At 51.2% G+C, this 23,359-nt stretch overlaps 2 protein-coding genes and 1 long non-coding RNA gene across 5 annotated transcripts; 1 reads left to right on the forward strand and 2 right to left on the reverse strand.

Moving 5' to 3' along the window:
• Window positions 1–717: 717 nt before the first annotated feature.
• Window positions 718–2,513, reverse strand: LOC131519359 (uncharacterized). Its single transcript, XR_009265605.1, has 2 exons — window positions 1,565–2,513; window positions 718–1,101 (listed from the first exon to the last, which is right to left on the reverse strand). It is a non-coding gene; the product is annotated as an uncharacterized LOC131519359 (long non-coding RNA).
• Window positions 2,514–2,551: 38 nt separating this feature from the next.
• On the reverse strand, window positions 2,552–4,820 carry GPR182 (G protein-coupled receptor 182). Its single transcript, XM_058742321.1, has 2 exons — window positions 4,368–4,820; window positions 2,552–3,840 (listed from the first exon to the last, which is right to left on the reverse strand). The coding sequence occupies exon 2, from the start codon at window positions 3,822–3,824 to the stop codon at window positions 2,679–2,681; it is 1,146 nt and encodes a 381-aa protein (XP_058598304.1). The 5' UTR covers window positions 3,825–3,840; window positions 4,368–4,820; the 3' UTR covers window positions 2,552–2,678.
• A 6,835-nt stretch (window positions 4,821–11,655) lies between these two features.
• On the forward strand, window positions 11,656–20,170 carry RDH16 (retinol dehydrogenase 16). 3 transcript variants are annotated; one of them, XM_058742322.1, is made up of 6 exons: window positions 12,910–13,073; window positions 15,529–15,863; window positions 17,025–17,283; window positions 18,580–18,743; window positions 19,292–19,528; window positions 19,901–20,170. In XM_058742322.1, exons 1-5 carry the CDS (start codon window positions 13,015–13,017, stop codon window positions 19,507–19,509), a joined length of 1,035 nt encoding a protein of 344 aa, XP_058598305.1. In that variant the 5' UTR covers window positions 12,910–13,014; the 3' UTR covers window positions 19,510–19,528; window positions 19,901–20,170. The 3 variants fall into 3 exon arrangements, with proteins under 3 accessions (XP_058598306.1, XP_058598305.1, XP_058598307.1); XM_058742324.1 differs by lacking the exon at window positions 12,910–13,073 and adding an exon at window positions 13,753–13,975; XM_058742323.1 differs by lacking the exons at window positions 12,910–13,073; window positions 15,529–15,863 and adding an exon at window positions 11,656–12,132.
• Window positions 20,171–23,359: the final 3,189 nt, after the last annotated feature.

The raw sequence follows: 23,359 nt of genomic DNA on the forward strand, positions 1-23,359 counted from the left end.
CGGAGAGAGGCAGAATCAGGGAGGAGGTGGAGGTTTGGCACAATCTCACGAGGTCGATAACAAATGTACCTCCACAGAGAAGGAGATAGACCTCAGAGGCTGGGGCGTGATGTGGCCCATTTGGTCTCAGCACAGTGGCCAGGCGTGGCCCCCAGCGGTGCTCAGTCAGTGCTGAGCCGAGCAGCCTTGCTGTGGTCAGTATCACTGGTTCTCTGTCCTCCCGAGGCCCTGAGGAGGTATTCATACTGCCCTGGGTGACAGCGGTTGCCAGAGAAATCTGTGAGAAGAGTGAGACCGTGGGGGGATGGCCTCTGAGGTCACTTGGGATAGGACCGGTGTAAAATTAAGTTCCCTTTAGGAAGCTTCTGGAGCCCAAGTCCGAGGAGGCAGTGATGTAGGCATCAGATTTTGGCTTGGTTTTTATATGAGCACAAGGGACGAGGGTCTTTAGTGCATTTTCTGTATTACTGGGTTAAACCCTTACTGCAACCCCATGTCACAACCTGGACTCTCCCAGTTGAAAAAGCCCTCAGCTCTGTGCCACTGAGCAGCTGTTTGTCACTTAAGACCCTTTGAGATTTGGGCCCAATGAGCAGGAGGATCATAGGGGGATTTCCCTCTGTGCTCCTGATGCACGGGCATGTACACTATTGGAGCACGTGTTCCATGCATCTGGTGAATATGGTTTCAGATTTCTAAGAACAGAGGAGAGAGCACTCTGGGTCAGTGAATGGTTGTTCCAAGTTAAACATTCCAGAAATACTGAGCCCTCGAGCAGAACAGAGGCTCTCAGTGATTATGCCCATAAGCCCTTCATTCTCCACAGCCAGGACTAGGAGGCCAGAGACTTGGAACCAGTGGATCATGTTCTTAGGCCTTGCCTTTGTGGACACGGGCCTAGACCCTAACTGATAAATGAGTCTTTAAAAAAAGATTTTTTTTTTAATGTTTTATTTGAGAGAGAGAGAGAGAGACAATGTGTGAGTGGGGGAGGGGCAGAGAGAGAAGCAGACAGAATCCTAAGCAGCCTCCAGGCTCCAAGCTGTCAGCACAGAGCCCGATGTGGGGCTCAAACCCACGAACTGTGAGATCATGACCTAGCTCAACTGACTGAGCCACCCAGGGACCCTGATAAATGAGTTGTTTACAGAAGACCTAATTTTTTTTTTTTAGGATTTTTAAAATTGTCTTTTATTCTGAGAGACAGAGAGTATGAGTAGGGGGGGGAGCAGAGAGAACCCCAAGCAGGCTCTGCACTCTCACAAACCTTGAGATCATGACCTGAGCCAAGATCAAGAGTTGGATACTTAACCGACTGAGTCACCAGGTGCCCCCAGAAGACCTACTTATTAATAAGAAGACTTCATTTCCTATCTATGGGACAAGCATGAATAGAAGTAAGTTGCAGGACAGGAAAATTATGAAAAGACCTGGCCAAGGAGAATGAAGTTTAGCGGTGAGAACAGACTTAGAAGAATACCAGAGCGGGGCCCCTGGGTGGCTCGGTTAAGCATCCAACTTCAGCTCAGGTCATGATCTCGCAGTTTGTGAGTTCAAGCCCCACCTCGGGCTCTGTGCTGACAACGCAGAGCCTAGAGCCTGCTTTGGCTTCTGTGTCTCCCCCTCTCTCGGCCCCTCCCCTACTTGTACTCTTTTGGTCTCAAAGATGAATAAATAAACATTTTTTAAAAAGTGAGAATACCAGAACTCTGCCCTGTGACAGAATCAGAAAATTTCTGCCTCCCCATCCCATGCAGGGGACAAGGGCTGAGGGACAGAGCATCTGTCAGTGCCTGCTGCTGGCTGTCCCAAGGTCTGCTCCCAGAATGGACATCCTTTGATATTTTCCTATGATCTGGAGAGAAAGCGTGGGATGGGGATGGATTTCTGATAGCCTCTCTTCCTATAAGTCTGGAGATGTCTTAGATCTGAAGCCAGGAGCAGGTGGGCTGTGAGGAGCACTGACTCTGGGATGGCTCCTCTGCTTCGGGGGGGAGGGAAGCAGGATGGATGAAGGGGAGAGTATCAGCAAGGAAATGGAGCCACTTCCTGGATGGTGGGAAGGGTGGGGAGCCAGACCTCTGCTTCACCCCCCTCCATTTGTCATCTCACTGAGGATGCTAGGAAACGTCCTGCCAAGGCCTCCTGGTTCCTTGGCCTCTGACCTCTTGTCCTCACAGCCTGCATAGTTCTCCAGGAGAACAGCAACACACAAACACAAAAGGAAAGTTGTGTGAGCTCCCTGCGGAGCACACTCCTTCCGGCCAGGGTGATTGCTGAAATGAGTGCATCTCTGTTGAGCATCTCTTTAGCCTATCCCAGCTGGAAGTACAGAGTTTTGAAAGAGCCAGAGTCATGGCTGTCTCTGTTATTTATTTCACTTTTTTTTTTTTCCTGAGTGTCTTCTTTAGTCCTGAGGACTGAGACAAATAGTACAACACTGAGGACTTGTTCTCGACCCCTCCCTGGCCCCCTCTCTTCCTCTCACCCCAATATTACAGGACATACTCAAAATTAACCATGAGTGTTCTGACCCTTCCCCCCCCCCCCCCCCCCCCCAATTCTCTCACCTACACGTCTAGCCTTCTAGTTTGCCGGTGGAGAAGATTGGGATCTACCTCAGCTGCCTAGGAGAGGCTGAGGGGCAGGGATGGGCGAGGTAGTTGGCGCTTAGAAGTTCAGGCCTGGGTGGTGCTGGGGCCTGCTGCGGCGGGCTGGGCGCCCTCCTTGATGATGACGATGGAGTGCTGAGTGGAGGAGGAGGAGAGGGAGGAAGCACGTCTGTCCCCCCTGGCCCGGACCTTGGGAAGGTAATGGACCACAGCACTCAGCAGCTGGTCCCGGAATCTCGGGCTGAGAAAGTTGTAGAGGATAGGGTTGACGACGCAGTGGAGCATGGAGAAGCAGTCAATGATGTCGTAGAAGAAGTACAGCAGGTGGACCAGGTAGCAGTGGAGGGAGACATGGGTGCCGTGCAGCGTGAGCAGCAGCAGGGTCACGTGGTAGGGCAGCCAGCAGATGGCAAAGACGGCCACGTAGGCACACACCAGCAGGCAGTGGCGCCGGCCCTCTGGCCATCCCGCCTGCCGAAGCCGGCAGGCCGTCAGCACGTTGAAGATCACCATGAGAGGGAAGGGCAGCACGAAGCCCAGGACGGTGGTGGACAGGGCCACCACCAGGGCCCACGTGTTGTACGTTTCAAAGGGCGCCATGAAGAGGCACATGGGCTCCGAGCTCTCCACCAGCTGGATGTGCACCACCTCGGGCAGTGGGATGACGGCAGAGAGGACCCAGACACCCGCGCACACGGCCCGCCGCATCCGGTGCTGGTGGCGCTGCCAGGAGGGAGAGGTGTTGGTGAGGGTGACGTAGCGGTCGATACTGAGGCACACCAGGAAGAAGATGCTGCTGTACATGTTGGCAAAGTAGAAGTAGTGAGTGAAGCGGCAGGAGAAGCTGCCCCAGAGCCAGGTGTAGTCCAGCATGACCTCCAGCATCCACACGGGCAGAGATAGGACGATGCCCAGGTCCGCTATGGCCATGTTGAGAATGTAGAGGTTGAGCAGCCCCGCCCGGCCCAGGCAGCGCCAGTTGACGCAGATCACCAGGAGGTTCTCCACCAGCCCCACCACGAAGATGGCCAGGTAGAGGACAAAGAGGGTCACTTGCTTGGTGTCCTCCCTGAGCTCCATGTGGCACTCGGGCAAAGTGTGGTTGAAGAAATAGAGCAGTTCATTCCAGTTGTGGATCTCCCCAAAGTCATTGGCAGGTGCTGTGGTGAACCCTTCCGAGGGGGTAGGCCCCATGTTGTCCCTGACTGACATCAGGACCAGCAAATGCCTGGTGGGGAGAAGAGAGGGTTGGAAGAGAACGGAGACCTCAAAAGCAGCCTTAAGCCTCAAGTTAGTGGGCTACCGGGACCAGGAGGCTTTGGGGGAAGATTCTGGGTCTGAAGAGGCAAGAAAGGTAGTTTAAATATTCAAACTGTGTATAAACAGTACACAGCTCCCTTGCCAGCTTTGACCTGCGAGCAGAGACATTTTCTTAGGGCTCAGTGGTGGGAGAGACCAGAACTGTTGGTGCCTGACCAGGTTCCTCCCCAGCCTGGCCGGTCCCACCCTATCTCCAGCCCCAGGCCATCTCTGACCTCCACTTCTCTCCTGGCACTTCTCCCCTTGGCCCTTTCGTGTGGGCCTTCCTTAGGAAGTCTTAACTCTGTCTCGCCATCTGGGCTATGGATGTGGACACACACACACACACACACACACCCCTCTGATTTATCCCTAGGAACATTTGTGGATTGTGCAGAAAAGCCAATTATCTTCAAGCCCTGGTTCCCTTCTTCCCTGAGAGAGGGTGACACCCACCTGAGTTTCTGTCTGGAGAGCCTCTGGTCCTGGAGGGCCGGTGGTGGGTCTGGGCTGCTGGGGAGCTGCAAGGAGACTGGAGGGACTGGGCTGTGGGGCTGGCTTTGCTGTGGGCTTCAGGGCCGTCCTTCTCATCCAGGAAGCAGTGTCACTGGCTGAGGCTCTGTGGGAGAGGGTCAGTGTTTTTCCTGCCTTCCCCCAATCCAGATAGAGGGGAAGTCACAGCAGAAGACCCAGTGTGCCAGGGGCGGGGAGGAGTCAGGCTGCAAGTATTAAAATCCAGACTCCTGACTCACTAGCTATGGGAATTTGCCTCCTTAAGCCTCAGTCCTCTCCTCTGCAAAATGGGACGATAATATCTACTAACAGGGGTGTTGTGAGAATTAAGTGAGCCAACAAGGTAAAGTGCTCAGCACAGGGCTGGGCCTGTGGTCAATGCTTTACACACATACGTGCTTTCCACTCTAAATTGGCTTGGAATCCCACTCTCCCCTGTCTGTTGATTCCTACAAAAGCAGAACTGGATGTGGGTGGGCGGGCTAAAAGAAATCTGAAAATCAGCCAGGCTTTTAGTCACTCTGCCCTTTGCCGCTGGCTCGCACCCATCCCTTGCCAGTCTCCCCAACCTGCATCTTGGCTCTGGGGTGAGAAGCTGGACCCAGAGGGAGGATTAAACGTGGGGTGGGAAAGGGGGCTGCACTGAGCTTCAGGGAGTCTCCTAGACCCGGAGGGGGAGAACAGCATCCTTCCCCCACCGCCTCATACTTCTTGTGAAGTGTGGCCAAGGGTGGCTGAGAGAGAGACAGACACCAAGCTTCTCTCTCCTGCCAAGCTAGAGGGCAAGGCTCAGAGCCCATGGATGTGTCAGCAGAGCCTCCTGCTTCTCAGCCTGCTTTCACCTCAGTTAATCGTTTGACCCCTGACATACCCTGTGGTATCCCCTGCGGGGAGAAAGGATGGGCTTTCTCATCTTCTGTTAAGCCCAGAGAGGTAGCCCGTCTCATGAGCCGCGCGGCTCAAGGTGTGTTGGCTGGAGGGGATTGCGTACGCATATTTAATCGAGGTGAAGTTCCCATAACAATATTAACCGGCTTACAGTGTACAGTTCAGTGGAGTTTAGTACATTGATGGTATTATGTAACCACCACCCCTCTCTAGGTCCTAACATTTTCATAACCCCCGAAGAAAACCCCATACCCGGTACGCACTGCCTACTTCCCTCTTCTCCCAGCCCCTGGCAATAACCGTTCTGCTTTCTGTCTCTGTGGATTCACCTATCATGCATATTTAACATAAATGGAATCATACAATGCGTGACCCTTGTGTCTTTTTTTTTCCACTTCACATAACGTTTCTGAGGTTCATCCTCATTATAGCATGTATATGCATTTCATGACCTTTTATGTCTGAGTAATGTTTCATTGCATGGATAGGCCACATTCTGTTTATCGATTCAAGGAGGTGATTTTTTTTTAAGATTGCTAATTAATTTTTTGTTGAAATAACATAACGTGAAATAAACATAACGTGAAATAAACATAACGTCAAATTTACCATCTTAGCTATTTTTTTTTAAAGTTTATTTATTTTGGAGAGACACAGAGAGAGAGAGAGAACATGAGCGGGGGAGGTGCAGAGAGAGAGGGAGACACAGAATCCGAAGCGGGCTTCAGGCTCTGAGCTGTCAGCACAGAGCCCGATGCGGGGCTCGAACCCACAAACTGTGAAATCGTGATCTGAGCCAAAGTCCTATGCTTGACCGACTGAACCACCCAGGCATCCCACCATTTTAGCCACTTTTAATTATATAGTTCAGTAGCATTAAGTAAGGGGTACCTGGCTGGCTCAGTTGGTAGAACATGTGACTCTTGATCTGGGAGTCATGAGTTTAAGCCCCACATTGGGTGTAATTAATTAATTATTTAAAGTAATTAATACTTTCATTCATTGGTTAATTAATACTTCAATTAATTAATTAAGGATATTCCCATTGTTGTGCAACTATCTCCACAAGAGATATTTTTAATATCTTTAAGAGATATTTTTAATTTTGCAATTTTCTTTTTTTTTTAATTTTTTTTATGTTTATTTATTTCTGAGACAGAGAGAGACAGAGCATGAGAGGAGAGGGGCAGAGAGAGAGGGAGACCCAGAATCAGAAGCAGGCTCCAGGCTCCGAGCTGTCAGCACAGAGCCTGACGCGGGGCTCGAACTCACAAACTGTGAGATCATGACCTGAGCCGAAGTCGGTCACTCAACCGACTGAGCCACCCAGGCGCCCCTAATTTTGCAATTTTCTTAAAGCCTTCTATAGAAAAACTGTTTCTCTATTCATAACACTTCTGACACCAAATATGTAGGGGTTTTTCTCCAATACCAATTAGTTTTCCAACTCCCGGACACCCTATAACCGTGGGTGTCCTAAAATTTATCAATTCTGGCACCAACCTGAAGTTTGTGTCAGACTCCACACGTTTAAGGGCTCAGTCCCACAGGATTGTTCTCACTTTAGATGCCAGTCACAAACATGACTCTGTCCAACATGGTTACAAAGTCCCCATAATCCCCCCACCTCTGTGTCAATAATTTGCTGGCATGGCTCACAAAACTCAGGGAAACATTTACTTTGTTTACTGGTTTATTATAAAGGATACAAATGCACAGCCAGATAAGGAGTATATAGTGTGAGGTCGGGAAGGGTCCTGAGCTTTGTTCCCATGGAGTTGGGTACACTGGCCTCCTGGCATGTGGATATGTTCACCGACCCAGAAGCTCTCTGAACCTCACAGTTTCGGAATTTTTATGCCTGCTTCAACATAAAGGCATGATCTATTATAAATTATAACTCTAGTCTCTGACTTCTTCCCAGAGGACAGGAGGTGAGGTTGGGCGTTCCAAGCATCTAGGCAAGGCTTGGTCTTTCTGGGAGTCAGTCCCCATCCTGAAACTATCTGGGAAATTCCAAGGGATTTAAGAGCTCAGGAATTAGGGGCAGAAACCAAATATACATTTCTTATCATGTCACACTTCTACTCACACATCAGACCGTGGCTAGACCAAGAAATCCGTCATGATGAGCTATGACAATGTAAAATGTGGTTTACTTTGCTTTTTCAGACAGTTCTATTTTCTCTCTCTTTTGGATCTCAGTTTCTATCCTATGGATATCGTTTTTGAATAGAGAGCCTTCTGAAAATTCTCACTTCCTTCTCCATACCTTTGACCCCTGCAGGTGGAGGCTCTACTAGAGCAAGCACCCTCCAGGAAGACCTAGTTCTCATCTCTGTTCTTTCTCTCTACACATTCTGACTCATGGCCATTTCCATTCCTCTCAAGACTGCAATCGAGTGGCTCATGTCTCCTGGGTCTCCGAATCTTTGACCCCAGGATCTTTTCCCTCCCGTATGGAGACATCACCCTCCACCTGCTCCCCGGCCCCCCTTCCCCCACATCACTGAATGTGTATGTGCAGCAGGAGGAAATGATGGGGTGCCTTCTGGCAGAGGCACAGAGGGAAAGCTGCTCCCTCAGGAAGAAATAAGTGACAGCTCTGCAGTTTTCATGTGGCTGTTTTTCTTTGGAGGGAGGAGGTGTGCAGCTGGAGAGAGAGAGATTGGAAGGAAGGGAAAGACAGAGGGGGCAGGACCCAGGCTTCTTGCCAACCTGAGCAGGAGGGGAGCAGCACACAGCTTTGCTCCAAGTAACAGGAACAGCAGCAGCAAAACAATTCCTGGAAATTTGCTCTTTCTCCTTCCTACCACCTCCCCAACTTTTTTTTTCCAAAAAATGTAGACAAGATATTGTAATCAACAATCAGAAAGGAAGGAAGGTACCAGGGAGGAGTTATTGGAGGCACAGATAAAAGCAGGCAGCTTCCCAGGGTCAGGTGGGGGCCAAGGGCTTGTGCCTGGACCCTGGAAGGAGGGCTGGGCAGGCCGTCTGGCCTGTGTGGCCGAGGACCCTACTTTGTGTGTTGAGGGCGGATGGACTGTGGACTGGTTTAGGCTGAGGAGTTTGGCAACGACTGTACTTCCGCTCCCAGCCTAGCTGCCAGCAGGTCACTGAGTACAGAAGCCAAGCCCAGCCACAGAGGTCATTTGGCCCTCCTGCTGCAGCTTCCCCCTGCCAGGGAGGCAGCCTTATCTGCCCAACAGCACCAGCCTGGTCCCCGGGCGTCCCAAAGAAGGATGTGGTCCAGCGACCCTGTCCTTGGCTCTGCTCAGCTCTTTCCTGCTTACTCGCTCTTCGCTGAGGCACAGTGGAGCTAACGCTACTTCGGGGACCAGACCTGACTTTGACACCGTGTTCTGTTACTTAGTAGCTGTGTGACTTTGCACAAGTCACTTTACCCTTCTGAGTCTTAGTTTCCTTATATGTAAAGTGAGGTGACTGATGCTTCCTTCAGGGGTTATTGTATGGGACATACGAGATACGTAAAGTGCTTGGCATAAGCATGTTCCTTTCCCACTATTTGGGGATGAGGAAGGAGAGATCCCTTCTTGGGGAATTGGGTTGAGATACCTCTGCCCAGTCCCACCACTATGAGCCGTTTTTCTCTCAGTTGGATCGACACCAGCTTCCTCTTTCATTTAGTTGTCTCGTGTTCTGTTTCTCACGTGAAAGGTCAAGAATATTCCCAATGCCACTATGAATTACCACAAAAGCGATATAGCAACAAGTTAGCATTTGTGATTGACATGTACTGTTTGATCCTCATTAAGTTGTTACACTGTCATAGGCAAAGGCTTCTATCATGTCGTGAGGCACGGAGAGGTTAAACAACTAGCCTGTGTCACACTGTAAATCCTTATTATAGGGATTCTTGACCTAGATTCCTGGCACCTAATGGCTTTAGGTGGTCTGCGAACTGCCTGAAAAGCATATTCAAAATCCTGTATGTTGTGTTAAGTCATTTTTATGGGGCTTAGAGTCTTCCTTAGATTCTCAAAAGGATCCACAATGTCCAAAAGGTTAAAACTGACTGCCCTCGAAGCGCCTCTTGTGGATAAAAAAGTTTTAGAAGCACAGCATACACTTGGGTGGAGGTGACTCAGCCTTTGGAATTCTGGGAAATTTCTTGAGTGAGAGCAAAGTCCCCTTTGTGGAGGCGGAGAGAAACATGGGATGACCTGGGGAGGGGTTGAGAAATGGGAGGTGAAATGTCTTTGCTGTCACAAGATGAAGGACAACTGTTTCCTCCCTATGATTTCCCAAGAGAATGTATGTGGAGGTGTGCAAGGTTAGTGCCAGGAAGAGGAGGCTCTGAGGGATCGACAGACACTGGAAGGTCCCCAGGGAAATTGGCACCACCCAGCAGCCTCCCAGCATGCCTTCACTCTTCCCCACCCTGTAATTTCCTATCCATCTCCTGGCTTTTGTCCCTCCCTCGGAACTCTCCCCCCCCCCCCACTTCCTGATCCCTAGCACCTCCCCCAGGTTCTCTGTAGATGTGCTGACACTCCTTGTTAATCCCAGATTTAGTCAGTTTCTCCTAACTTTTGTTGAGCGCGTAACCTGGGCTGGACGGCAATGCCCCTTGACTTCTCCAGCGTTTCCGGAGGCCTTGACTTCCTAAAGTTCCCTCTTGACCATGACATAGATTCTTAGACTCCCCGAGAGTTGAAATGGAAAGGACTCACAAGATCATCCTGAACCTCCTCCCTCATTAAGAGGGGAGGAAGGGAGGCTTTGGGGAATCTCACGGCAGGACAGTGTGAGAAATGCAGGTGAAAATGGAGAGGGAAGTGGGATGCTGGAGGGTCATCTACTTTCGCATGTGTTCATCTTGTAAGACGCCACGTGCTGCCGGGTACTAGAAGACTGGTGAGACTCAGTCCCTGCCCCCCAGGGGCTGCAGCCTTCAATGCTCTAGTGTTCAGCACATGGGCGACCCATACTGCTTCAATCAGATGAAATCATTGCTTCAGGCTTTACCTGGGGTTTCTGGATTTCTACCATTTCTCTACCCCTCCCCCCCAAACAATGCTTACCCAGCCATTCTGTGGCCTCTTGGGGAGAGATGTTCAAGAGGAATGGTGTTTGGGACCACATCCAGATTGTCTTTCCAGAGTGTCAGGGAGCTGTGCACCGGTTAGGTCTCTGATTTCTGCCAGTGCTTCCTGAAGGACACAACCACAGAAACTTATTGAAGGGCTCTGCCTAGGGCCACAACTCAATGGTCCTGCCACAATGGCAGGAGAGCCTCAAGGGCGAAGAGGTCCAGTGTAAGCCGGCCTCAATATCCCTTGAACTATTGCATGACCCCCTCCCTCCCAGGCTTCTTTTCTGGGGAAGGAGCTTGGTACATTTCAGTGGATGTAAGCAGGGACTAGAGCCCAATCCTGTCAGAGGCCACCGGGGTTCCCTGAGAAAGCCGCCCCATCGCCAGCTGTGTCCACTCTTCTTTTATGATGTGATGTCATCTGCCTCATCCTGAAGCCCCTCCACGGACAGCTATTCTGTCCAGTCTCCTGTCCTATCTTGAGTCTGCTGAGGGGGCAGCTCCCGCCTCCTCCCCACCATCATTGGGATACAACTGAATGGATACTTTTGTAGTTATGGGGCTTACAGCCCTCCCTGCTTGTGTGAGGTTTTAGGTCCCTGTGCAAGCCAGTCTTTTCTGCCTTCCGAGTCTGTGTCTGAAATTCTGGATGTGGGAGGGGCAGAGGGCAATGCAGGCAGGCACCCGGGGCCTGCTGAAAGGGTAGGAGCTGTGAGCCCCGCTTTGCTGAAGTGCTTCCTTTCAACGTTCCCAGCGACTGGGAACAGTCTCTCTCCTGCATGTGCCCACCTTCATTCCCTTCTCCCCCATGTTTGCCTCCGATATCAGACACCCCTTTAGTCTCCTGAACACCTTTCTGCCCCTTCCCTACTAAAGGGAGGGGACCTTATACTCTCTGCCTTCTCCTTCTAACCCCTCGAGAGGCTGTCAGTGACTTAGATTCTTGAGGAATGAATTCTGTGTCCTGAGCCAGATGATGAAACCCAGGCCCAGAGAGCATGTTGAATGCAAATGTGTCTTGAATCAAAGTGTAGCTTCCCATTAAGAACCCTCCTGAGCTTGGGAATGTCAAGGCCCAGCATGCTGGCAGAACAATGAAACAGCTCTAAACCTGGGACCCAGTGCAGAGTAGCCCATGTCACCCCATGTGTAGTCACATGGACACAGAGAGCAGAGGGCAGGGAAAGGGTGAGGGAGCCCTGCTGACAGCAAGCTATCTTTCTGGGCAGGATTTGGGATTTTCAAGGACATATGTCAGCACTTACAAAAGTAGCCCAAAGAGCAGACAGGTTGAGGATAGGAAAAAATGTTCCGGAAAGACAATGATCAGGAGGGAAATTAAAGACTTCATGCCAGAGAGCCTGGAGGCCAGACTGCCTATACAGCCATCCTGACTGAGGAGGCCAGACCCTTTTCTGATCATAGCCTGCCTGCCTGTTCCCTGCAAAGCCATGTGGCTGTACCTGGCGGCCCTCGTGGGCCTGTACTACCTCCTGTGCTGGTACCGGGAGAGGCAGGTGGTGAGCGACCTCCGAGACAAGTACGTCTTCATCACGGGCTGTGACTCGGGCTTCGGGAACCTGCTGGCCAGGCAGCTGGACCTGCGAGGCTTGAGGGTGCTGGCCGCGTGTCTGACGGAGAAGGGGGCAGAGCAGCTGAGAGACCAGATGTCAGACAGGCTGGAGACGGTGATCCTGGACGTCACCAAGACAGAGAGCATCTCTGCGGCCACCGAGTGGGTGAAGGAGCGTGTGGGAGACAGAGGTACTGCCCAGATTCCTGTTTGTGCCTCTTTGTTGCTTCTCTCTGTGCAAGGGAGACCTCTCTTCTGCCAACTGGGAAGATTCCCAGGATGTTTTCCAGAACTTGAAGTCATACTAGCTTTCTTCGCCTCACCCAGCTTATCAGAAGAGGGTCTTCCTTCTCCACTGCCCCCCACCTTGAGACCTTGGAGCTCTGGAGTTTTGGGGAGAGTGTGCCCTGATGAAGATGTGCCCTCCCTGAATTCCTCCTCTCTCAGCAGAGGTTCTGGATTTCTTTTCTTTTTTTATTTTTAAGAATTTTTTAAATGTTTATTCATTCTTTGAGAGACAGAGCGTGAGTGGGGGAGGGGCAGAGAGACAGGGAGACACAGAATTCAAAGCAGGCTCCAGGCTCTGAACTGACAGTGTAGAGCCCGACGCGGGCTCAAACTCACAAACCGTGAGATCATGACCTGAGCCGAAGTCGGACGCCCGACCAACTGAGTCACCCAGGCGCCCCGGTTCTGGATTTCTTGATGCTGAGTGACTAGGAAGACTCACTTTCTGGAGGAGGAGTTGAGACAGGGGACCCAGCCTGAATGCTTGCTTTGGTGACTGGGGCATTGCTGGAGCCGGGTCCTGTTCTCAGCACTTTAACAACACCTCATGGTATTCTATGAAATTGTTTCCTGCATTTTATTCATCATATTCAATATAAATGATGTCTTGGCAAACTTTTTTGTTGTGTTTTGTCCCAGAGATTGTGACGTCCTTGCCCCTCTGCCTGTCTGTCTTGCAGGAGGGAGCTCTCCTACTTTGGGGTGAAGGTGGCTGTGATTGAGCCTGGTTTCTTCAACACTGGAGTAACCAACTCTGAGAAGATTTCTAGGGCCATCCAGGAAGCATGGGATCAGGCCAGCCCAGAGGTCAAGGAGATCTATGGGGAGAAGTTCCTGGCATCTGGTGAGTGAGCTGCGGACTGGGGGGAAGGGAGACAAACCCTTGTGGGGCAGCCTGAGCCCATCCCAGCTCCTCCTACAGACTGGGTCAGGCCTCCAGGCTCTGACTCAGCCCACACAGTGGGGACATTTAACTCCATCCCCATGGTCCCGTGTGGCCACCTGCCGACCTCAGGAAGAGCCAGGCTTGTTAGACCTAGGGGCTACGCTTTCCTCTAATGCCCTCATTATTTGGGGAGGAAACTGAAGCCAGAGAGGGAAGAATGTATGGATTCCTGACAAGCTGGCATTAGCCAGCTGGTTTTCAGGTGCTTACATTTCTAGTGTTTGTAGAGACCTCAGTTTCTGCGGAGCACATATTCCCAGGAATAGAGCCAGAGGGGGCGTAGTGTGGAGAGTGTTCCTGTGGGAAGGAGTGGGGACACACTCCGATGACATCCCTGCGTCAGATCCTCACAGTGAAGGCACGGATGTGTCTCTGCATTTTTGCGTTCCCTCTCCAGATAGTGGAAGCTGCCTACCTGTAGGCCTGGAAACAAGTTGCACAATTAGTACCTACTCCCTGTCCTTTCCAGCTCCCTTTTCCATCACCTATGGCTCCCCTCTTCAGAAGATCCACACCCGGTGGCGAAGAGGGAATGGGTGGGAGGGACGCGCCCACGGGAAGGCGGTCTCGCTGAGTTTCGGCAGGGCACCACCAGGGGGCGCGCGCCGCCGCTCCAGCGCGCGCTCGGTTACAGGTGCTGTCTGGGGAATCTGACAGAGTTGCCCCTCTTGGGGGCGTGCGTGGGGATCTCAGCGTCTGGACGTCCTGTGCAGGATCTCAGCGCAGAGATCCGCAGCAGCGAGTCTCCATCCCCCTGGCGCCCCTGCGGGGTTTCTCGTTCTGGGCCCCACAGCTCCCAGGTAAGTGAGTGGCACCCCATCCTCTTTCTCTTACTATCCTCTCTGAACTTCCTGTGATTTCAGACAAATGAACTCCGAAGCTCCTGGCACCGCTGACAGGCGGTCACGTTGTTTTGAGGATTTACAAGAGTGAAGCAGCAGGTACTGAGGGCTGGGAGGTGTCTCTGCCGCGTGGCCCCCTGAAAGTTGATGGTTGAAGGAATCTGTGGTTACTGAGAAAAAAAATCTCCAATTCCTTTCAAGTAAAGAAACACGGCCTTATCCCTTAATGGGGTTTGGACATACGTGTCTCTTTGGGTCGCTGAGAGTTTCCAGGGCTCCTTCCTTCCTCCTTGCCTTCTTCTCCACTGCCCTTGAGGAAGCCCTTGTTAGGAGGGTCCTGGCAGTGACCCCCAGGAAGCAGAAACAGGTGAGGCTCTGCAGGACCAGGCCTTGCCAGGCTGCCACCGCTTCCGCCTTAAGAGATAAATGCTTTCAGGACTACAGTCACCTCTCTGCACATAACAGTTTCAACTAAAGGCTTAATCTGTACCCCTTTCTGTCCTTTTCACCTGCTGGGGGATACTTTTGCAGTTATGGGGCTTACAGCCCTCACTGCTTGCGTGAGGTTTTAGGTCCCTGTGCAAGCCAGTCTTTTCTGCCTTCTGAGTCTGTGTCTGAAATTCTGGATGTGGGAGGGGCAGAGGGCAATGCAGGCAGGCACCCGGGGCCTGCTGAAAGGGTAGCAGCTGTGAGCCCCGCTTTGCTGAAGTGCTTCCTTTCAACGTTCCCAGCAACTGGGAACAGTCTCTCTCCTGCGTGTGCCCACCTTCATTCCCTTCTCCCCCATCTTTGCCTCCGATATCAGACACCCCTTTAGTCTCCTGAACACCTTTCCGCCCCAGAGAAATACTGTATCTGGAGGGAATCTATTCCTTAAACATTTTACCTTTTCCAATCTCAGTGAGACTGACAATGACTTAGTCTTCTCAGAAATGAATTCTGAATTCTTATCTGGCTCAGATAAGGAAACCCTGGTTCATAGCATAAGCTGGCAGCCAAGGTCACACAGCTGGTTGGTAGCAAACCTGGGTGTTGAAACCACATGCGTCTTGATTCGCAGTGTATATATCTTCTTCGTAAGAATCTCCAGTAGGTCAGGGAGACCAAAGGTACAGCCTTGAACAAGAACAAAGTAAGAAGACAGTTCTGAACCATGAGATTTAGGACATAGGGGATTCCAGTGGGGGGGGGGGGTTGGGGGAGTGTGTCTGAGGGAGTAGGTGGGCAGAGGAAAATGGGAGGAGTGGAAGGACCAGGAGAAGGTGACTGAGAAAAGTATCCTCATGTCAAAGGATTCTTTGTGAAATCCAATGGCATCTAGTAGAAACAGCATTAATGTACCGAAGAGCATGCAAGTTGAGGCCGGAATCAAGAGTACTCACTAAAGGCAGTGACCAGGAAGAACTTGAGGACTCCATGTCAGACAGCCTGGCGGCTGGCCCGCTACTCACACCTTGTGTGTTCCTAAGTCATCCTGTCTGAACACCGGCTACACTCTTGTTTCATTTCAGCCTGTGTGTTCCCCACAAAGCCATGTGGCTGTACCTGGCGACCCTCGTGGGCCTGTACTACTTCCTGCGCTGGTACCGGGAGAGGCAGGTGGTGAGCGACCTCCGAGACAAGTACGTCTTCATCACAGGCTGTGACTCGGGCTTCGGGAACCTGCTGGCCAGGCAGCTGGACCTGCGAGGCTTGAGGGTGCTGGCCGCGTGTCTGACGGAGAAGGGGGTAGAGCAGCTGAGAGACCAGACGTCAGACAGGCTGGAGACGGTGATCCTGGACGTCACCAAGACAGAGAGCATTTCTGCGGCCACCGAGTGGGTGAAGGAGCGTGTGGGAGACAGAGGTACTGCCCAGATTCCTGTTTGTGCCTCTTTGTTGCTTTTCTCTGTGCAAGGGAGACCTCTCTTCTGCTAACTGGGAAGATTCCCAGGATGTTTTGATTTTCAAAGCCTCAAGCTTTGGAGTTTCCTGAGCAAAAGGCCTGAGTGCCTGAGTCTGAGCCCAGGGTTAAATGAGCCCAGCCTGAGTTTAGGGCCAATAGTCTGAGGAGGTGTTGGGACACTGAGGCTTGCTACGGGGCAGCATGGGGCTGAGCCAGGCTAGACCCAGGCTCCTGATCTCAGCAGATACACATTTTCTTGTTGGTTCCTTCCCACCGGGCCCTCTGCAGGGCTTTAAGATCAGCCCCACTTAACTTATGAGGACACTGAGGCTTATGAGGGAGGTGAAGGGACTTTTGGTCAAATGTAGGTGAGGGGTCCTATTCTTCCCCCTCTATTATGCTGCCTGCCCTTTTCAGGAAAGAAGACATCATTGATGTCTTTTTTGTGATTAAAAACGTAAAACATGCTCCTTGTATACAACATAGAAGATGATAAAGATAAAAGGAGATTTTCCAAATGTCAGTTTCCGGAGTCAGTTACATAGTTATGTATCCTATGATCAGCATTTTCATTGTCAAATCCTTTTTTTTTTTTCTTTTTTAAAAATACTTTTTAATGGTGTGTGTGTGTATGTGTGTGTGTGTGTGTGTGTTTTAGAAAGAGAATGAGAACATGAGCCGGTGGGGGAGGGACAGAGAGAGAACCCCAAGCAGGCTCCACACTGTCAGCACAGAGCCCGATGCGGGGCTCGATCTCACAAATCGTGAGATGATGACCTCAGCTGAAATCAAGAGTCAGACGCTTAACTGACTGAGCCATCCGGGTGCACCTGGGCACACTCTTAACGAAGCTGGGCTTATTGCCCCTGGTATGCCAGGCACTGAGGAGCGGCAAGTTGAGAAGGAACATCCCTGCAGTCCAATAGCTCAGTGTGTGTGCAAACGCTGATGCCCTGTAGTCACTTCATTCTCACTTCCTCTCTTGCACCCTTTTCCTTTATACACGTAGATGCTGTTGATGTGGTTAAAAAAAAAAAAAAAAGTGGATTGGAAGGTGACTTGGAACCACAGTCGTGTCTCACTCAGGCACACGGTGTTGCTCTCTCCCTACCCTGTAACCAGGACTCTGGGGCCTGGTGAATAATGCTGGCATCTCCATTCCCTCGGCACCCAATGAGTGGCTGACCAAGCAGGACTTCATGAAGATACTCGACGTGAACTTGTTGGGGTTGATAGAGGTGACCCTGAGCCTGCTGCCCCTAGTGAGGAAGGCGAGGGGCCGCGTGGTCAACATCTCCAGCATCATGGGCCGGGTGTCCCTTCTGGGTGGGAGCTACTGCATCTCCAAGTATGGCGTTGAGGCCTTCTCCGACTCCCTCAGGTATTGGACTGGGACAGAGCCCATCCTTTCAGTCTTCCTGCTTCTGTGCTTCTGGGGGAGATTTTCCAGGGGGTTCAATCACTCACAACCTCAAAGCCTCTTCCTTCCAGATGCCTCTGTCTTGCTTCGTGCTAGGAATTCACTGGGAAGCACCTTCCCATGTTCTGGGCATTGGGATGGGCCCCAGGCCTATACAGTTGGTTTCACCTATGGTTGCCCTGGAGGAGGGCCCACGGTTGGGAAATGCTTGAGGCAGAATTGGACCTGAGATCATTTGGCTACAGAGCTCATGTCCATAATTCCTATAATATTCAGCTTCAGGGGGCCCTCGACATGGAGGTCCAGCATTTGACTCAGTTCAACAAGATGCTTCTCAGCATTTCTGTGAGTGTACAACAAATGTGTCTGAGGACAACAAGACGAGATCCCTGACCTAAAATGTCTGACAGCTGAGAAAGGGACAAGAGAGACACAAATGCTGTGACCATCTATCACGATGGTTGTGACTAACTTAGCTAGCTGTGGTGGTGGTGGTGGCCAGTGGAACAAGGGGAGAGTCTTAGAGAATGGCCTGAGCTGAGGATTGAAGAAATGAACTTGGAAACCTGGCAAAGTAGGGTCAAAAGGCCTCCTGTATGAGGGAACGACTCGAGCCCAAGCCCAGGGTGAGTAATGGCTGACTGCCTATGCTGTGGGGTCCTCTAGGCTAGTGGACAAGGTCTGGTCAGGCAGAGGGGATGCTGGGCAGGTGGGCTCAAGGAGACACGGGGGCCCCGGACAGGCTGCAAACCTTCTTGCTATTGGCAGCAGGACCCCGTGGAAGGGATTTACTCAGGGGAGCAACGTGGTCGAATCAGCCTCTGGAGAACCCACTGGCCGCAGGGCAGAGGTTGACTCTGGGTATCGGGGATCTGAGATGTAGGCAGAGATGTTCCTCAGAGAACAGAAGGCAGACGAGGGAGCAGGGTACAGGAGGTAAAATGGGCAAAGTCTGGAGATGGACTGGATGTGAAGGGAAATAGGAAGAGATGGCATGTAAGTGGTGCTTCACAGCAGAAGAGGTAGGATGTGAGCTAGCCAGCACGTGTGTGGACAGTACTGGAAAACATGTGCACACCTTATGCAGAGACTATACATCATCATTATTTTCTCCCCCTGGATGCTGCTCTTGGAACCTGTCCGAGCTTCTGAGTTTATCCCACCCCAATCCCAAGTTAGGTGTATATCGGGTTTGTTTGTTGTGTTTTGTCCCCGAGCCTTCTGACGTCCTTGCCCCTCTGCCTGTCTGTCTTGCAGGAGGGAGCTCTCCTACTTTGGGGTGAAGGTGGCTGTGATTGAGCCTGGTTTCTTCAACACTGGAGTAACCAACTCTGAGAAGATTTCTAGGGCCATCCAGGAAGCATGGGATCAGGCCAGCCCAGAGGTCAAGGAGATCTATGGGGAGAAGTTCCTGGCATCTGGTGAGTGAGCTGTGGACTGGGGGGAAGGGAGACAAACCCTTGTGGGGCAGCCTGAGCCCATCCCAGCTCCTCCTACAGACTGGGTCAGGCCTCCAGGCTCTGACTCAGCCCACACAGTGGGGACATTTAACTCCATCCCCATGGTCCCGTGTGGCCACCTGCCGACCTCAGGAAGAGCCAGGCTTGTTAGACCTAGGGGCCACGCTTTCCTCTAATGCCCTCATTATTTGGGGAGGAAACTGAAGCCAGAGAGGGAAGAATGTATGGATTCCTGACAAGCTGGCATTAGCCAGCTGGTTTTCAGGTGCTTACATTTCTAGTGTTTGTAGAGACCTCAGTTTCTGCGGAGCACATATTCCCAGGAATAGAGCCAGAGGGGGCATAGTGTGGAGAGTGTTCCTGTGGGAAGGAGTCAGGACACACTCCGATGAAATCCATGGATTCAACCTGGAGATGAGTGGGGAGAGGTGGGATGCTTTTAGAAACTTCTCTCAAGTTGATCCCAAAGCAAGATTAAAACGTGACAATATGTTGTTCCCTTTGGGCAGTCAAAAAATCAGCGAAAAAGTTGAAGTCAACATGTTGCAACAATCTGTACTTGGTGACAAACTGCGTGGAACATGCCCTAACAGCCTGCCACCCCCGCACTCGATACTCATCTGGCTGGGATGCCAAGCTCCTCTACCTCCCCATGAGTTACATGCCTACCTTACTGGTGGATGCCATGATCTACTGGATGTCTCAAAGACCCATCAAGGCTCTGTAACCCCAGACTGGGGTGCATGGTAGGAGGGAGTTGGGTACTGTGTGAGGGCGGGAATCCCTCAGGGGGAGGGAAATACAGTGGAGGGGGGGTTCTTGTGTCATCAGGGACACCCATCTCAACTTCCTCCTCGCCTCCTCCCCAGACTTCCCTGGACATTAGCACTCTAGGAATATTAGGAGGAAAGTCACAAGTTTTGTGATTGAGGAACAGGGACCCAATAGCACACAACCATACCTTGTTCCTTGAATGGCCTCTCAAGGCTTGGAGTCTTTTGGCCCTCCTGCCACTTGAGGAATCCATTCTTGGCAGCGTGTTAGCAGCAGGGAGGGGCTCAGCCCCCACCTACTCTGCTTCTGTCCCCATACTCAAGGTGTGCCTTGCTTCTGTCCAGTGTCCCCCTCCTACAGGATGGACATGGCCTGGGGGAGTTAATGCCCCTTTCCACTGAAGATACCTCTGACAGGGATGGAGATGTGGATGGCAACCACCAGCCTGACCCATCAACCTGAGGTGCCAATTCACAGACCCTGGCTGAAAGGACATGTCTGTAATTGGAATCATGACAGAGGACACAGAAACAAACCAGTTGTTGAGTTGTCTTGAAACCTTGATGTCCATTGATTATTTTTGCCTTAAAATAAAAATTGATAAGTTTACCTAGGTCCAGTGATTGGAACTGTGGCCTTGGGGAGTGGTGGGATATGAATCCATAAGAGAAGGAGTCAGGTACCTTCATGGAGATCATGGGGGTGGGATTTTAAGAGGAGAGTTGGATCACTCTTCTTTCCAAAGAAGTGGGGTGGGAGGCTAATGTTTCTTTTCCAGGATTTTTCAAGTAACACAGTGTCACAGGAAGACCCAAGGATGGATAGACAAAGAGAAGTTGCTGAGGCACTGGCAGACTCCAGTCCCTTTCCTGGGGACATCAGCCTCTCCCCTCAACAGCAACCTCTCCGCAGGCCTCTTTGTCCCCTCGTTTAGAGTTATGCCCCCCATCTGCAGCCATCCCCAGGTTCCCCAGCCCAGATCCCCTTTCTCACATCCTACGGTGGAGGACAGTAAGAGTCACTTCTGGACCTCAGTCTGTTGTTTTCTGCTAGCCTTTGTTGAGCACCTACTATATACTGGGCAGGGGTTCCCTTAATTACCCAGCATTTCCCGAGACCACAACTCTCTACATCTCCACTGTTCTGATGATGTTCTGAGTATGAACTGAACAGAGAACGCATTGTACAAAGTGATGTAGATTCCTGGGCTGAGGACAAATTGGTGCTGGGAGCTGCCTCATCAGGTGCCTTAAATTTCTTCCCTCAGTTTCAAACTGAGGCTATGGAGACCTTAGGGGGACCTGATACTGTAGAATATCAGAGTTCTTGGTGAAAACAGAAAGCGAGGTCAGATGTGGCAGTGTCATTCATTACCACCCTGTAGTAGGGGCTGGGGATGGCCTGGAGGAGCTGAAGGCCCCTCTCTGCTGAGGATACTAGTGAACAGACGTGTGGGTGGAGTTCAACCACCAGCCTGACCTGTCAGCCTCAGGTGCCCACACAGCAGGGAGACCTGTCATCTGAGAGTGGGGCATTTCTAGCCCTAGGGAAAGAACCCTTCTGTGTGGTCCTGCAGCCTTCCACTGCGTGACCTGCTTTTTTGGGTGTTAGAAGTTTGAACCCAGGAGAGCATTTCCTTGACCATCAGTCAGCAGAGAGGCCCATGCGATGGTGGGTCAGGCCCGGTCCTGTGTTGGAGCAGTTCCAAGTCATCCCTTTCTAAATCCATAGACAATCCCTGGATGTCACCTGTCTTCTCAAGGATTGGGATACCCCTGGGGCTCTTCAGCCCTTGAGTGACCTTGTCTGGCTTCCCCTAGCCAAAATTTCCCTGTTCACTTACCCAGAGGGCAGAGTTAGGAGGTGCCTCCCAGACTGAGTGTATGCGTTGTGCCTTGGGCTTGGTATGCCATAGTTGGGGTTTGCCTCCACTGCTTCCCACCTCTGTCCCACACGGGGTTTGGATCAGCACCTCAGGGGTGTGTCCTTGATCTTACCTCTCACTCCTACCACCCTTGTTATAGAATGACCAACCTCTCTGGTTTTTCTTGAGGTGACACCTGCTTTATTTGATTCTGGAGCTTACCAACCTTGGTAGATAGCACACAGCATAGAGATGCATCCTTGTCTCTTCACCCTAGGAAATTTGTGGCCCCATTTCTTTCAGACTCTTTGAACAGGGAAGGTGTGGGTGGCTGGCCCCCCAGTCCCTCGGGATGAGTTGGTGACTAGGCTCATCTTGGGGAATGGTGACTCTAGAGGTTTATTCAAGAGCCACCATAGACCCCAACATCCTTCTGTCCCTGAATCTTAGGCTCCTCTGTCTCATCTCCTTATTTCTTCTTCTTTACCAGCTTCCCTCCTAACTTTTATGAGTTCTTTTCCCCATTTCCTGGAATTTCTCCCTCCCCTCCAAGTCCTGACCTTGAGACTTTTCCAAGTCTCTTATTCCAGTCTTCTTCTTGGAGCCAAGGAGTTGGCCCCAGGCCATTCCTGCAGCTGCCCAGGGAACTCATGACCTGCCCTTATCATCTGGCTGGACCTCATCTCAATGATGTTCATGTCAGAACTCTCTTGTCTCCTGCCTCTGAATTCTCTTGCCACTTGTGGTTCTACCCGTTATCAGCCCCAGTATATTAAAATCCCCCTGACTCCTGGTCTCCCCTACCTCTGTACATCCAATTAACCACTGTGTCAGTTGACTTCATAATCCCTTCCTTCCACTATTCCCTCCGGGCCTCTCAGATTACTAGATCCCCTAGTGTGTGCTTAGCCCTTGAGGTAGAAAGAAATGCCCAAGGGGCCCAGCCCTGGGGGAGCTGATGTGTCTTCTGCCATTAACTTTGTCCATTTGTCCGGTCACCAAGTGAGGGTGACAGCTGGGTCTGCCTGGAATGCAGTGGGGGCTCCTCATTGGTGACCTGAGTATCACCTCCCAAGACCCGGGCCCGGAGCCCCTCCATCTCTCTGCTTTCAGAAACAGCCTCCCTGGCCATCCATAAGAGACTCTTAAATACAGAGAACAAGTTGAGGGTTGCTGGAGGGCTGGTTGCGGGGGGTGGGGTGGGGGGGTGGGGTGGGTGGGGGGGGATGGGCTAGATGGGTGATGGGCATTAAGGAGGGCATTTGTTGAGATGAGCACTGGGTGTTATATGTAAATGATGAATCATTGGGTTCTACTCTGGAAACCAATACTACACAGTCTGTTAACTAACTTGAATTAAAAAAAAAAAATTAAAAAAAGCAGCCTTCCTGCAGGAGGGTTCTGCTGCCTCTGGCCTCAGTGGAGTCACATCCACCCTGGGGAAAACCCTTTGTTTTTCTTAATCTCTCATAATGGAGATTCACCTAAGGATAGAGAATTGCAAAGAGCTAGTAACTTGAAACTCATTTCTTTTGGGACTTGGGGGGCACAAAGCCAATTCTGTTTGTTTTACATTAATGAATTTGTATTAATTTTTTTGTCTGAAAATAAAAATTAAGTTTATTTACATGTCTGAACTCATGACAAATGATTTTGATCCCTGGGCCAGAGTGGGAGATTTCCAGGGATGCTCTCTGGGCTGAGTCCTCCTTTCTCACCTGGCCTGCTCAGACCACCCAGGTGAGCCACCTCTCAGCATCAGCATCACCAACGGGGTCTTTCCTATCCTTGGCAGCTTCACCTATCAGGGCTGGGGGAGAGCGAGAGGCAGCCACCAGTACTGTCTGAGGTCACAAGGCTTCAGGTTGGACTTGAATTTCTTGCATCTAGGCTAATTGGTATGGTGATGCATCCACCTATAGAAATTATAAAGTGGCTC

This window comes from Neofelis nebulosa, chromosome 8 (genome assembly GCF_028018385.1).
Source record: "Neofelis nebulosa isolate mNeoNeb1 chromosome 8, mNeoNeb1.pri, whole genome shotgun sequence".
NCBI lineage: Eukaryota > Metazoa > Chordata > Mammalia > Carnivora > Felidae > Neofelis > Neofelis nebulosa.